The sequence below is a fragment of the Coturnix japonica genome, chromosome 1 (genome assembly GCF_001577835.2).
Source record: "Coturnix japonica isolate 7356 chromosome 1, Coturnix japonica 2.1, whole genome shotgun sequence".
Classification (NCBI taxonomy): Eukaryota; Metazoa; Chordata; class Aves; order Galliformes; family Phasianidae; genus Coturnix; species Coturnix japonica.
This window is the reverse complement of record NC_029516.1, coordinates 158,220,901-158,235,843: the sequence shown is the minus strand read 5'-3', so window position 1 is coordinate 158,235,843 and position 14,943 is coordinate 158,220,901. Positions and strand designations below refer to the sequence as shown.

General features: G+C 39.7%; 1 protein-coding gene across 5 annotated transcripts in view; it reads right to left on the bottom strand.

The window, feature by feature from the left end:
• ATP8A2 (ATPase phospholipid transporting 8A2) overlaps window positions 1-14,943 on the bottom strand; it is a 280,358-nt gene that overhangs the window by 120,950 nt on the left and 144,465 nt on the right. For all 5 annotated transcript variants that reach the window (XM_015852108.2, XM_015852111.2, XM_015852110.2 and 2 more), the window contains 2 exons: window positions 10,158-10,341; window positions 6,565-6,675 (listed from right to left, as the gene is read on the bottom strand). In XM_015852108.2, the coding sequence (XP_015707594.1) occupies window positions 6,565-6,675; window positions 10,158-10,341 (295 nt within the window). The remainder of the gene's footprint in view (window positions 1-6,564; window positions 6,676-10,157; window positions 10,342-14,943) is intronic.

Genomic DNA, 14,943 nt, shown 5'->3' with positions numbered 1-14,943 from the left:
GCCAGATATAAAGGAAACCAGTACAAGCCCAAGATATAATAAGCTGTATTTCACATTTGTGTATACTTAGATATAAAAATAATACTTTGATATATATATATTTAAATATACACACATATAGTGATAGAGGTATTGGATTTTAAAATAGCGTTCTCAGAGTTAACCTCTACCACATCACACACATTGCTAACATCAACTTGAACACATTGAGCACAAGTTATTTCCTCACGGGGCTTATTTGCCCTCAAAAACTGTTCTATCGAATTACAGCTCAGCCATCTTTTTACCCACAAGTCAGACATATGCACTGCATTGTCCTGGCTGGATAGGTTTGCATTTTCCAAATATGCATGTCCAGTTCTGGGTTCCCCAGGTAAAAAAAGACAGGGATCTCCTAGCAGGAGTCCAGTGGAGGGCCACAATGATGATAAAGGGCCTGGAGAATCTCCTGCATGGGGAAAGGTTGAATAATCTGGGTCTGTTCAGCCTGGGGGAAAAGAAGACTGAGAGGGGATCTGATCAGTGTTATCAGTTGCAGATACTCTCTGGCAACATATATTGAACCTTCTATGTAAGAGATTCTGAGACCAAGCTAAGGAGCCACACTTATTACTTACAATATTTTCAGTCTTTAAAAATTACCAAATCTGTTGCTTATAAGGTGCAGCCAAGGCAGCGCCCTTAACAAAATAAAATAAAATAAAATAAAATAAAATAAAATAAAATAAAATAAAATAAAATAAAATAAAATAAAATAAAATAAAATAAAATGTCAATGCTAGAATACTGATTTGATCACTTCTGGGTCTATTTGAAAGAAAATTCGAAACCAGCCATTTATTAGTTGAGTCAATGTTGTTTTCAGTAAAGATGGACTGCTCTCTAATGATTCACTGTGCAGTATATATTACTAAAAAAGAAAGGAAAATTAGCATCGATTTATCTTTGTGACTGATTCCTTGGAAACTCTTGGGATTAACATACTCAATTAGGAATCCAAAACCCAAGAAGTCAATCATGGATTAAAGTTGATGAGACCAGCCTATAAGCAATTCTGACAATTTCTTCACACAACGGGGGGTTGAAATAAGGAATAAACTGTCAACAGCAGCAATATAAACTATGAGCTGTCGAACAACCAAGAAGGAATCAGGATGTATTTTTAAAACAAAAAATAAACACATCTGTAGCCACTATTTGCATAATTCTGGGTTAGATAATGTTTTGTGATATTTCTGGAAGTCTGGCAGGCAGTTTCCAAGATCTGACTTCTGGAACTACTGTTACAAAAGAATGCATTATTGAATTGGAGCCTATGTTAAGTCTGAAACAGTGCAAGAGAAAAATGAGCACATAAGGCCAGTTTTTCTTAAAATGATGGAGAGGGATGAGTATCACACACATGTATTGCTTCTCACAGTGTGTCTATCACGGTGCTTTCCAGGTCTGCAAGGTCTTTATTACAACTTCCATAAGTTTTCTGCATCTTTTAAACTGATCGGCATTGCTTAAGTTGGAGGATTTGGATTCCTGTTTATTTACTTATTTTTTTAAAGTTTCAAACACCAAATGAACAAGAAGAACAAAGAAACCTCTCTTTCTGATGGGGTTTAGTTGCCTAGCTATCTATACATGCTAACACAGTAATGCTTCTGCTCCTGTGGCACATCTGACAGTCCTACACTGCTCTCTGCGACCACTGGGCAACCCATAAATGCCATCTAAATGGACATCACAGAGGTTTCTCCTAAGCACCTGAATTTACACCTGCCACCCACCTTAAGGACACTGAATCCCACCTTTTGTGCATCTGAAAGCACCTGTCCATAGTAAGTTATTGACCAGGGGTATGATGAGAAGTCACATAGCTGAATTTTCAGGTCACTGCACAAACAGAAATGGCAGATATTCCTGCTTTGTTTCGTGATATAGAATTGCTATAAAGCTACCAGACTAACCTAGCATAAGCACATAGAAGTAAGGCGTATTAAATGCCTACCATAGTATTTCAACATGCAACTGAATCATTTGAATCTGTAAGCATGACAAGACAACTAGTTGCCTGTATTACTGTTACCCCTGCTCAGGAATTTTACAGCCAGATGTTCTTAATCTCAGCCTAACACTGGGGGGAAAATATTGTCCTGTTATCTTCTTACAAAGTTGCTTTTCATGACAACAGTTATTGCACTCCAGTCCTCAACTTACTCCAACAATCCCCAGGCTTCAGGTTTTCTGTTGTTTGGCTATACCTCAGAGATACAAAGCCAATTGGAAACAGAAGGCATGGTGAGTTAAGTACAAGCCTGACTGTATAAATCAGGGAATAAGCACACAGAAACGTCAGAGCTGTATGTTTTTAGTGTCATGTCAGATAGACAAATTTCTGCATGCTGTTTGGGTAACAGGACTAGAAAGAACTCCTATGCCTACTTTCTGCATTTTTAAACAAATCTGTTTGACAGGAAAGCATAAAAACAAGAAAAACAAGTCTCACGCAGCAAGAAGAAAAGATCTCATGTAGGAACATCTTGTGCACTTTCACAGCTGGTGCTACCAGCAAGTCTGAGTGGAGACCACCAAGAGCACTCAGAGCCCTTCACACCACCACAGTCAGACCATGTTGCACTTGTGACATCCCTGCTTATTTCAAAGTTTGCATATTGAAGCACTGTGTTTACTTGGAATTTAATAAGATCTGAAAATTCAGCTCTGAATTAGAAACAGAAATCCTATCATTTTGTCCTTTAGTATGTTTAGATGTTCCGTGCTGGATGTGTTTCTGGGCAGCCTGGTCCAGTGGTTGGCAACCCTGCACTTGGAAGGGGGTTGAAACTGGATGATCTTTGTGGTCCTTTTCAGCCCAGGCCATTCTACGATTCTGTGATCTATCTTGTTTAATACTGCTCGGGTGTAGGTTATGACTTTCAACTGCCATAAAGAAACGGTGTTCAGATCCAGGCTTACAGTTTATCTCTGGATACATAAGGCAGAGGAAAAAATAATTTACACGTGCTATACACTTCCCCTCTATTTCCATTCACTTCTTTTTCTGTTCTAGTTGAGCATCATGACCCTCTACCACCAAGCCTTGACAGAGGGACATGGATATTTAATTATTCCACAGTACTCAGGCACTCTGCGCTTAAGCAGGTTTCAGATGAACAACATGCTAGCACCAGTGAGGTACTGAGCACTTCTTTCCTGCACACCCTGTGCTGACCTGAAAGATATCTTCCATGCTACTGTTTCCCCAGAACCATTCCCAAATGCCTTGAACTCTTACCTGCTATTACTGATATCACCTTTGATCTTGCTGTATTTCTACTCCTCCAAGCATGACATGAAAGCAACATTCCTGTATTCTTTTACATTCGAAGTCAGCTGTATTTCAAAGTTCTGATGTCATCGGGACAACTTTATATCATCTCCAGTGAAATATATCAGCTCAGCAAATGTGAAACAGATCTTTTGTTTCACTATTCAGTTTAAAGCCAGCTACAGAAGTAATTCTATGAGATGGTGTTATGTAATGATGCACAGGTATTTCAGTCAGATATATTTCAGTCATTGGAAATGCAGCTGAAATCAAACAGTTTACAGGGCCTAAGTGTCTTCTACAAGAATTGGCCACTGCAGGAAGGGAAACATCAGCTTTAACCTGGGAACATCACTGAACAGTAAAGCCCATGATTACAGTTACCTGAATACACTTTCCACCAAATCCCAAATTCTTTATTTTAATTACCACTTTTCCCAGAAACTAAAGGAAAAATCACAAAATTAGCTGCCACAGTTTGGGATCTCCTGGTGTAAGAGTGTTTTGTACTGAGATGCGCTTCTAAGTGTAGTACTGTTAGTACACCAAACTCGAGGTGTCAGGAAAGGAGGTATTCTCAAGGTATTCTCAAGTGCTCATCACTGTTTAATTAAATCAAGTTTAATTTACTCTTTTACACACGCCTCTCCAACTTTTGCGTCCAGATATTCTGTGTGCTGAAGTCTGAGCACCATTTCTGTCTGTGATACTTATAAAATCTCAGGTTAAAAAAAGTTATGATGAAGCTCCAGTGCTTCACTGCTGCAAAGTTCATTTCCATAAGCCTTATTACTGTTATTCCTCAGGTGTTAAAGCTTCATTGAAATAATGCAGACACAGTAACAAAGGTGTAACTGACAGTCTGTCATATTGACCGATGTGCTTTTTGATTCAACTTTATAAATATTTACTCAGTGCAATGCTTTAGAAGATCAAGTTAGAATGTAGTTCAAGTCCAAATCCCCATCTCATTATAATGTTAAAAGAATATTCCCCGTACGCCACACATCCAAGCAGGAAGTTCAGGTAAATACTGAGCTTGTCCAGAGTACTGGGGAGCAATCAGGAACATAAAACATGCACTAGCAGCAGGGCAGTAGCACTGGGCACTGAACCACTATTATCTCAAGCTGAAGAATGGATTCCCTTGAGGAGCTTCTTCCATACCACAAATTGATCAATGCTACAGAGCGTCATGGCAGAAGTACAGAATAACTCAGCTTTCCCTATGTAGAGCTGAAAACAGAATTGGAGAACTCTTCTTTCATCCCCCTCTGACCTGCAGTATTCCCAAACTGGGATCTCTTCAGTTTGCAGTCAATTTGGCTAGTTTTATTTGGTTTTGTAGGTCAAGTTCCTCAAAGCCACTAGTGAAACAAACTCACCATAGGAACTAGAAACAAACTGAGCTCTACCCACCACTGTGGTTGTAGCAATTTCATCTTTCTGTTGCTTCATCTCCCACAAGCCTTAAACTTGCTCCCAACTTCTACACACAGAGGAGTCAGCAAGGCATGGGGCTGAAGGCAGCTGCACATTTGCAGTGTTGGAAGGAACCGATTCCCACTCTTACTCAGGGAAGTCAGAGCCAAAAGCTCGTGTCCCTCAGCACAGCACACAGCAGAACTGAACACAATCTAAGACAGCAAAGAGAAGGGAACATCTGACCTTACATCCTCAGAGCAGACTTGCATTTTATGCATCATATAGCAACATCTAATAAAATGCCTCCCCGCAGAGAGATGATTAAGCTGCCTCAGGTTGGAGGTCCCAGAGGCTTTCACCTCTCTTCAACCTCTTGCCCAGCTTCTCACAGGGTAGAATGTAATTTAGCTCTCCACTGAAAGTTCAGCACCAAATGTAATATTTGAGAAGGAGGATTTTCGAAAACACTTTTCCAAATGAGAAAAGAATTTTAGAGGGAAAATGACAATCATGAAGCTGATAAGTATTTTCCTGAGTTGTTCAGGGAATGCTACTTCCTACACTCAGTAAAAACCCCACTAGACAAGTCCTCTTTCTTTACGTTTCTCTTTCACAATAATGAGTATCACTGTCATCTCCAATAACACTTAAAAGCCACTGCTAAAAGGCATAACTTGTGATCAGCCAAAATCAAGTTAAGGATCATTTCAGAAAGCTACGCATAAATCAAATCTTAACTATAAGCATAATCATAAGCATAAGCATAATAAAATTGCCTCAGAACTGTGGAAGTGCCCTCCTCAGTAGGGCAAGAACACACTTGTGAGATTGCAGGAGAGAGGCTAAAGCAGTGGAATACAAACAAGGACTGGATTCTTACAATATAGAAAAGACTTCTAGGCTTCACGCAGTATTTTACAAATCTAGAACCACTGGATATCAGACAACCATCCTGTGCAACCACCACAGCAATACACTGTCATTATTTTGACAGCATGTTTTAATCTATACTGAAATTTAAAAAAACACCACAGGGTTAAAGCTAATTCAGAAATAGTTAACAAGAGGAAAAATTACATGAGTTAATGGAGAGTAGCTATTCTCTAAGAGCCCAAGAACATGCATAAAAGATGACTGTACCCTGAGGGAGATGGATATCCACACACTGACCGCAGTATGATTCACTGAATAATAAAACATTACTTACTATCTGCTGAAATGTACATAGCTGGTTGCCTAACTATAAGTGTTCTAATTTTCTAACTATTAACCTCATTCATGACTGCTTAATTGTAGAAACAGAGAAATGAATACATACACATATGGAAATATGCAACAAAAATTCCACAAAAAATATAGAATTTGCTTTTTCAGCCCAAGCCCCAACATGCTAAGTTTAAGTTCATCTTGTATCTGAACAGGCAACAAGAAACAATAAGAAAGATCCGTTCCTGGCCCTCCTTAAATTTAGATTGTAACCCAAAGCATGAGATCACGCTCCTATCTAAGAAAAATTATATTGATTTCATAGTGTTATCTGACCTCCTTCAAAACCCAGTTTGATTACTTGACTTCTTCAGGCAGTGAATTTTACAAAATACAAGCAGTTGTGTTTTAAATATTACTAAATCAAATGACCTGATTAATGTTATTATTTCACTGGTACTGCAAGGCAATGCAACAGTTTGTAAATGGGCAACAGGAAAAAAAATGCCTTCTCTCTTAAATAACCAAAGCCAACTAATTTCTCTTTTTCCTTTTAGAAAGAAACGAATTGAGGAGTAAGCACCTTTAAAGCCCATCCCTTTTGTTACTCCTACCTCAATAATATACAGAACCACATTCTTGTAGAAGCTGTAGAGTATGCACTTGGTAACTCGATTGTAACTCCAAGCTCCATGGACCAACAACAGCTTCTCCAAGTAGGAAAACTGAAAGAGAGAAAACAAGTTTATACAGATATGAAGAACTGTTTGATAAAAAAAGGTTAGAGTGAATTTTCCCACATGCCAAAAAGGCCTCAGATCAGCTATGAAATCTGCTGAAGCACAATATCTGAATATTTCAGCAACACACATATACAAAATGTATGTCCTGACACTTACTATTTACTGGAAGTCTTTTCTGGCAACAAAGCCTAAAAAACACACCAAGTGTCCTGTCTTTGAACAGCAAAAAGCCTTCAGGTCGTATTACTACCCTTGTAGTGAAATCAGGCAAGGTTAATGTTATTAAGAATAAATGTAAACTCTTAATTTCATGGTCAAAAATTTCTACATTTACTGTTCAGCACATGTGAACCTGAAGGGTTCTTGGACATGAAGGCAAGAACACTACTTGCTTTGCTTCCTCTTCAGTTCAGGAACTTGATAGTAAAGACCGACTTCTTAAAAGTAGATTCTAGCTCAGTCATTTAAAAAACTTACTTGAGACTTTGAAAGCTGCACTAATGAATTAGAACTGTCATGAGAGAGCTCCACTCCCATGATTTCCAGCACAGAAATCACTGAACCACAAATCCTCTAAGAACAACCTTTCTGACATGCATCAGCAACATGGATTTGTTTGGATATGCCAGAAATAAAGGAGGAGAGAAAATAAAAGTGAAAGAAGCTTCATGGTTCAGCCCCTGCCCAGCCTGAATCAGGACTGAAAGTAGGACACTTAGAAGGGTGCAGGTAATATATGAGTCACCTACTACCTCCACTAATCTGCACCATTTTTATAGCTTTATTCCTCAAATCTCCATGACAAAACATCAGCAGTGATGGGAAGACTCCCATCACATCCTGACAAGCGGCCCCCAACACCTCCTGTAAAGAACAGAGTTGGATGCACCCTAAAATACTCTCTGCTGTATCTGAAGAGTGACCATTTCAGATGCTCCTCCTTCTGCAGCTCCAGGTTGGACAAATCCTACCATTAACTGCTCTTTAACCTCTATTGTCACAAAGATGAATCCACTCCATTGCACAGTGAGAGACATTAATAAGGTAAGTAAAACAATTCCAAGCCTGTTTGCAGAGATAAGGAGTACTATTAAGACGGAGCAAGGAAGTAAATTTTTGATGCTGATCACTGGAATGATGTAAATGCACAACTACTGGCACAATTGAGTGACCATGGGTGATAGGGCCCTTCTAAGATATTGTGTTTGTTTGGGCACTGCTACATTGACGGGTTTTTGAAGGAGATGTGAACACTTGCCTAAGGAAGAAGCTGCTCTAGTTCAGAAAAGGTGACATTCCCCACACGCCGGGTGCTCTCAGGATTAAGATGATAAAACTTTTTACTGGGGAAAAAGCTTTTAAATTCTACTACTCTCCGAGTCTCTCCAAGCAGTCAGGTCGTTTGGTTTGGGAATTCTCTAAACATGGATCACTGGTGCAAGATCATTTAAAGGGGAAAGGATGATTCAAGCAGATGCTCCTTGTACCTGTGGAAGTTATTTGGAGCAGAGTCAGATGTAAGTTGCCTTTTTATTTTTGTTTGGTTTATGCCTTGATTCCCCCTGGAATCCAGAACCAGTTTATATTGAGACTTTCTCTTCCATAAGCGCCTACTTCTGGCACCGCTGTATTTGAAATCTCATTTGAACATGAGATGCTACATTAGAGCGGTCGTTTTAAATTACTCAATAAGAACATACTCTGCCTTCAAGGCATGCACACACAGTAACACTTCAGTGGGAGTTATATGTCTTCCCTGAAAGAAATATACCCCATGGAGATCAAGTTTTTCTTTTGAACATTTTTCTGAAACATAACCGCACACTATTAGTCCTCCCTGCAAGGGGGATTCTTTGACATCTTTTCTAACATAAACCTTTCTTAAATAATCAAAAAAATACAGATCCATAGGATTTCACTAATTTTTGAAAGATTAAACTCCGCGCTCATGTGACCAGCTTCTATTTCACGTGGAACTAAGAAGATTCATTGTTGTTGTCATTAACTCCCTGACGAGTTCAGACCAAGAACAACTTATTTCCCTAATTTCAACATTAAGTCCAAAGACATGGGTTTTCTTTTTGGTAATTTAGAAGCAACATGTGAACGTGAAGAGACTTAAGACTGAATGTTGCTGCCACTAATGTTAAAGAAATAAAGCGTGTAGAACATGCTATTTGTCTCTTTGTGGACAAAATTCTCACTGCTTATGCTTACTTATTAAAATGGAAGCAATAGGCATTCTGAGGAAATTTAAGTAAATAGCATTCAATTAAGTTATGCAGCAGAAGCAATGTATAACCTACAGAAGCTAGAAAAGAAAATCATTGCAAGACACCAAAGACTATGCCTATGGCAATTCCTATAATTTTATACACTGTTTATTATGGAATAAGCCATTAGAAGAAACAGACCAAAATTTTCTAGATAAATTTAGAAGGCCTTAGTTCTTCAGACCTGGAATGCAAGGTGCTTCACCTGACCACAAAAGGCTCTATAGCAGCAATAGCACAGTTAGCACATTAAACAGTTATCTGTCTAAATATTACCATTATTGTTTTACCTTTTTAAAACCTCACCTTCTACTGAAACTATCACAAAAAAATGTAACATTTTGTATCAGTTGGTAGAACAAATCTGGCAGATTTGATTCCTAGAAGATGGGATCAGCAGCTGATGCACGGAGATAACTGAAGAGTCAGTGGATCATCCCTGCTTCTTGCCAGCTCTCATTCATTCTTGCCCTGTGATCAGTCTCAAAACCAACACAGGGAACCTGAACTGTAAACAGTACTCAGAAGATGTCTGTGTCCACTGAATTATCTCCTTCCTTACTTAACTTCATACAGTCCTACAGCTCAGTTCCTTCATTTAAACAAAAAAGGTTCTTCTACTTTCCTCTTGGGTTGGATTTCATAGGATTGTTTGGGAGCACTCACCCAAATGATGTTCAAAATACCATACCTAAAATGAAAACATTGCTCAACTCTTCAGGACTGTGAACAATTCTTGGATATGTGATGGGGGTGGAGGGAATATAAAAGGAGAACGTGACCTCAAAATAAGAATTTCCAAACGGCCGCACTCCTACAAACCTGTCTGTAATGTCTATTCATAGTAAGGGAAAAGGACTTTCCGAGAGAGATAAGCTGCACTTAAAGCATGTCAGCTTAAGCATCACAAAGTGCCTTTCCCTGACTACTGAAGAGCCAAGTGACTGCACAGCCAGCAGGAGGAAACTGAAGCTTCCAGGGAAGACAGAGCTTTGGGGTGAAGAGTGCAGAAATCAAAACAAAGGATTCCAATACCATATCACAAGTATCTGTTTCAGAAGCTGTCTTGGAAAAGGAAATAATCTGAGATTCTTTTAGCTCTAAGTCTAAGAGAAGACACTGGGCACTGTATAGCCACATAGTGGGGTCTCTGACACAGTACACGGCAACTGGACTTTTTTTGCCTCTGACCTGTGCAATGGCATAATCCGAGGAATTGGTTGCCTGCATGCCCTCATTGCCACTGATCCCTACTCCAACATGAGCAGTCTGGATCATTCCCACGTCGTTGGCACCATCCCCAATGGCAAGTGTTATGGCATTCACGTGTTTCTTGACCATGTCTACTATTTCAGACTTCTGAAGAGGAGATACTCTGAAAAGGAAAGAAAAATGTGTCAGTTTCTCACATGCTGAATTGTGTTCCTTTTCCAAAAGGACAGCTGTCACCTACATTTAGAAATAATCAAAGGGCAGTTGCTGGAAAGTTTCTTTATTCAACAGCGAAGCTTCAGAACCTGTGCCAAACCATTGCAGAAAGAGAAAGCAGCTTTAAAAATAATTTAGCATTTGCATAAAATACGAGAAGGTAATGATTAAAATAAGACCAAGCAGACATGAAACACTTTCAAGCTTTTCTTCCATCCCCCAGTGCCATCTGAGGCTCTTTGGTGTAAACCACTGGCATCATAGTGGGAACACTGGAGAAGGGATTTTCCTCTCTAGCAACTATAGTTTACAGATAACTGTGCACCTCCATTAAGAAGGAGGAAGATCATAAGTGCTCAGAGAATAAATCCATCTGAAGTGTTTTCGGTCGCTAAGATTCTGTATGCTTACCTCACTCTTTTTTCAGCTTATTTTCCCTCCTGCAAATCCGCCTTTCTACCCTGACTACCCACTTTGTTTCTCCCCCCCCACCCCCCAAAAATAAGCCTTCTCCCTGATTTCCCATATGTCCTCCATGCTGGTACCATATTGGCTTCAGTGGTGATGTTAATTTCAATTCAAAACCAACTGAATTCAAAAACAAGCCATCAAACACCTGACTACTACCAGGTATTATTCTCATTGGGATTTTCAGCAGTTGCATTAACCTGACCCTTCTCTCATTTTTATATCAGTTTCAGTTTGATAAAAATTCATGGAATTCAATGGTGTCTAAACCAGGGAAGTGGAAAAATAAGCAAGACTAGGTCACTAAATTAGATGAGACATCCAAAATGTGTTTTTTTTCTATGAAAAAGGTGGATCAGGTTACCAAATCATATGAGGTATTCTGGAAATACCTACATGTAGATTAAATATTTCCATTCTAAGCCCATCTGTACAAACAACTTTAATCCCTTTCCCCATCAGTTTTAGTTAAAGTTCCAAATTATTTTTTATTCCCTCAAATAATGCTTTAGACATAACTTTCCACATCTCAAGTCACCCTAATAACATTCAACAAAATGAACGTAACTGATACCTGAAAGCTTTACTGTGAAAATGGGGGAGAGTGGAGAGCCTGGGGAATGGGGAAAATGGCGGCTTTTTATATGGCATTCTTTTCAGAGTCCAGATCCCTTAAGAGTAACTTGCACAGCTTGCATAGAATCACAGGATCATCAAGGTTGGAAAAGACCACTAACATCATGAAGTCCACCTGTCCACCTACCACCAATACTGCCGCTAAACTATGTCCCTGAGTACTACATCTCCCCCTTCCTACACACCTCCAAGGGCTGTGACTCCACCACCTCCCTGGGCAGCCCATTCCAATGCCTCACCACTCTTTCTGAGAAGAGATTTATCCTAATATCCAACCTGAACCTCCCCTGGTGCAACTTGAGCCCATTCTCTCTCATCCTATCACTGCTCCTCGGGGCGAGAGGCCGACCCCCACGTCACCACAGCCTCTTTTCAGGCAGTGGTAGAGAGCAAGAAGGTCTTCCCTCAGCCTTTTCTTATCCGGACAAGAACAAGGCCAGCTTGCATTCATTTAGTTTTCAGTTGTAAGGCAATAGAAATACTCATTAATTGTCAAATAAACCAAATGCCCATATATAAACAGATTTGTGAACTGTTACTTAATGTATACAGAGCACGCTTTTTACTCTCTACATCAAATGACACACTACAGAATCACAGTTAGGTAACACCCAGTTAAAGACTAACAACATCAATACACCAAGTAAAAAAGACAACTAAATTAGACATAGTAAAAACTATAAATACACTTTAAACACCAGAAGTTCTTCTGCACTCTGTTTAAGATGAAATCTAAAAAAGACTTGAGCACAAAGAGTTACCTGATTGCAGTCATTTATTTTAATTGAGCTCTTGCTAACAAGCACCTTCTTGGTTCCCCCCCTTCTATCAAATACATCATCACTCTCCAGGGAATGCACTTTGCTGCACAAAGTGTAACTACAAAAGTTGTGAACTGAGATGGCTGCCCATTTCCTGGGCAGTTTACACCCCTCCCAACTCACTCTCCTGCTCCTGGTAATCTGTTTGGTACCAGTGCTGCCCTGGATGACATTAATCCCCTTTAGCCAGATGATCAGAGCTGCAGTTCATTTCCCACATTTGATAGGCTGCCTACATGAATAAGTAGAAGATTATAGCGCAGGACACGATTAACCTGAAGCTTCCCTCAGGTGCTATCATGGAAAAGGAGGAGGAAAAGCCAAGTTCACAAAGATTCTTGGACAAACGAGTAAGTTCAAAGTAAAAAGCACAAGGAAAGAGCCAACTACTTTGGAGGAATAAACTGCAGCAACATGCAACTATTGGTAATTACCATTTTGGTGGAACATCCTTGCCTCTCACTGCAGAGCTTATGGCAGCAATACTAGGATGTAAGACTCTCCATGATATATACCCAAATAAGAATTCAGATGTGAGCAAAACATCAGCTGCATCACAATCTTCTGCTTACTCATGCATTACCCAGCCAGCCAGCAATGTCTCACAACGGTTTATAAAGAGAAACTCAAAGGCATTCACTGGAAGCATTTATGCATAAATTATTTTTATTGTATTTACTCCAAATTATCCTTCAAAACAGAGATAATTAACTTAGCCTAGACCAGTTCTCTCTTCTAAGCATATTCCTGGGAGAAGTCAGAGTTCAGATACCACACTTAGAGGAGCAGGAAGGCACTTTTGAGAGCATGCACCCAAGAGGGTAACAGCTGGTAAGGAGACCTGCTTGGTTTTATCTTTAACAGATTACTACAGAAAGCAGTTTGCATCCCAAGTGAAGTGACAGACACCCCGATGTCATGTTACTTCCCCAGCTGTGAGATGGGTGAAGGCAATGAGGACTCAAAGCACTGTGCCTTAGGAAGAGGCTTAGGGAGAAGTGCAGCCCAGAGTCAGGGGCCCTCAGAAAGACATGGCCTTGTTGTTCTCGTGTCACTTAAATCCATACGGAAACTGTGGAAGAATGTAAAGTTCAGAAGTTTTCAAATTATACGCTCCTGTACTTTTACTATCAGCAAATACATCTATTAAGTAAAAATAAAGCATTAAATATCTATTTTAACAAAGCAAAGTAATATAAGAGAGCTTTAACTTCATTTTTTTCTGCTTTAAAATCAATCAATTCCATTACTTCACTGACAAGGGATGTATTTCTCTTACTCCCAAAAGCCATCCAGAGCATCACAGCCACAAATGCAATGGGAAGGACACACTCAACACCTCCATCCCTCTCACACAGGTCAGCTCCATGCTCCACACAGTGCTACTGCTGACGGGAAGTGAGGAAGAAATTCTCAACTCAGTCTCAGCACATCTGCACTTACTGCACAGTCTGTTATAGGTATGTAAGAGCAATTGATGGCAACTGAGAGAAGTGCTATTTACAAAAGCCCTTAAGCTACAGCTGCATCCTAGCACATGCTCCAACGTGTATAGAGAAACCACAGATGGGAACTATAAGTGCAATATTTTAGTACTGATGGGCTTCTGCTTATCATATTCAAGTCTGAAGGGCCCACTGAAGATGAGGTCCTGCTGAAGTCAATACTATACAAGAAAGGCATGATCAATATGGAACAGGACCAGGTAATTTATAAGAGATCACCGTATAATCAAACTGTATTGCAAGGTCATCTCCCTCCTGTACTTGCAGGGCCAGCAGCCCCACAAGCCCCTCCACACCCAAGCAAGGCACAGCTTAATGCTGGGCCTCTGCCCTCTATTCTCCCTTTATGCACTGTATTTTCTAGACCAAGGAGACTGAAGCAGTTCTTTTGCAAACTGCATACGTCTCCCACCCCTAATTCAGAGGAGTATATACTTCAGTGAAGTATATTCTTTTAAAACATTCTTACTATTGCTTAAACTTTTAATGTTAATTTGTGAAAGAATGAGGAAGACAAAGTAGGGAGCTGTTTCAAGTATTACCTCCTCCTGCTTCCATGCTGTAACAGGGTTTAACACAGACATTAATGTCTTTAACATGAAACATTAATTAGATGTTCTGCTTCCTTGAAATGCCTCGTTAATGCAACACAAGAGGCTCTCAAGAGCCTACTTTCATGACACTGAACATGATTTTACCCTGTTCTATCATAAAATGCACTATTACCTCAAAACACTCAGTGACCTCATCTTCAGTACAGGCAGAGAAGGGAGACAGCCCAGGAAAGGCTGAGAGCTATCAATTATATTGACATTTAAGCATATGCACTGATCCTCTGAAAGAGAAGCAAGGTAAATTAATGCACCACTGCAAGTAAGGAATGTAACCATGACATCATATTTAGCAGCTTTTAATTAGATATCGATTTCTTCTGACACACGCTAGTGTGCAGATTTCAACCACGTGTCATCCAAAGGGATGGTCTTGGATTACATCTGTGATGCTGTGAGGCATCTTGCTCAGACCTATACCTACACAGTAACCTGTGCAGAAGGATGATGAACAAAAGCACTCACACATGTGGACTCAAAACGTGCATTACAATGAATGCTTTTCATT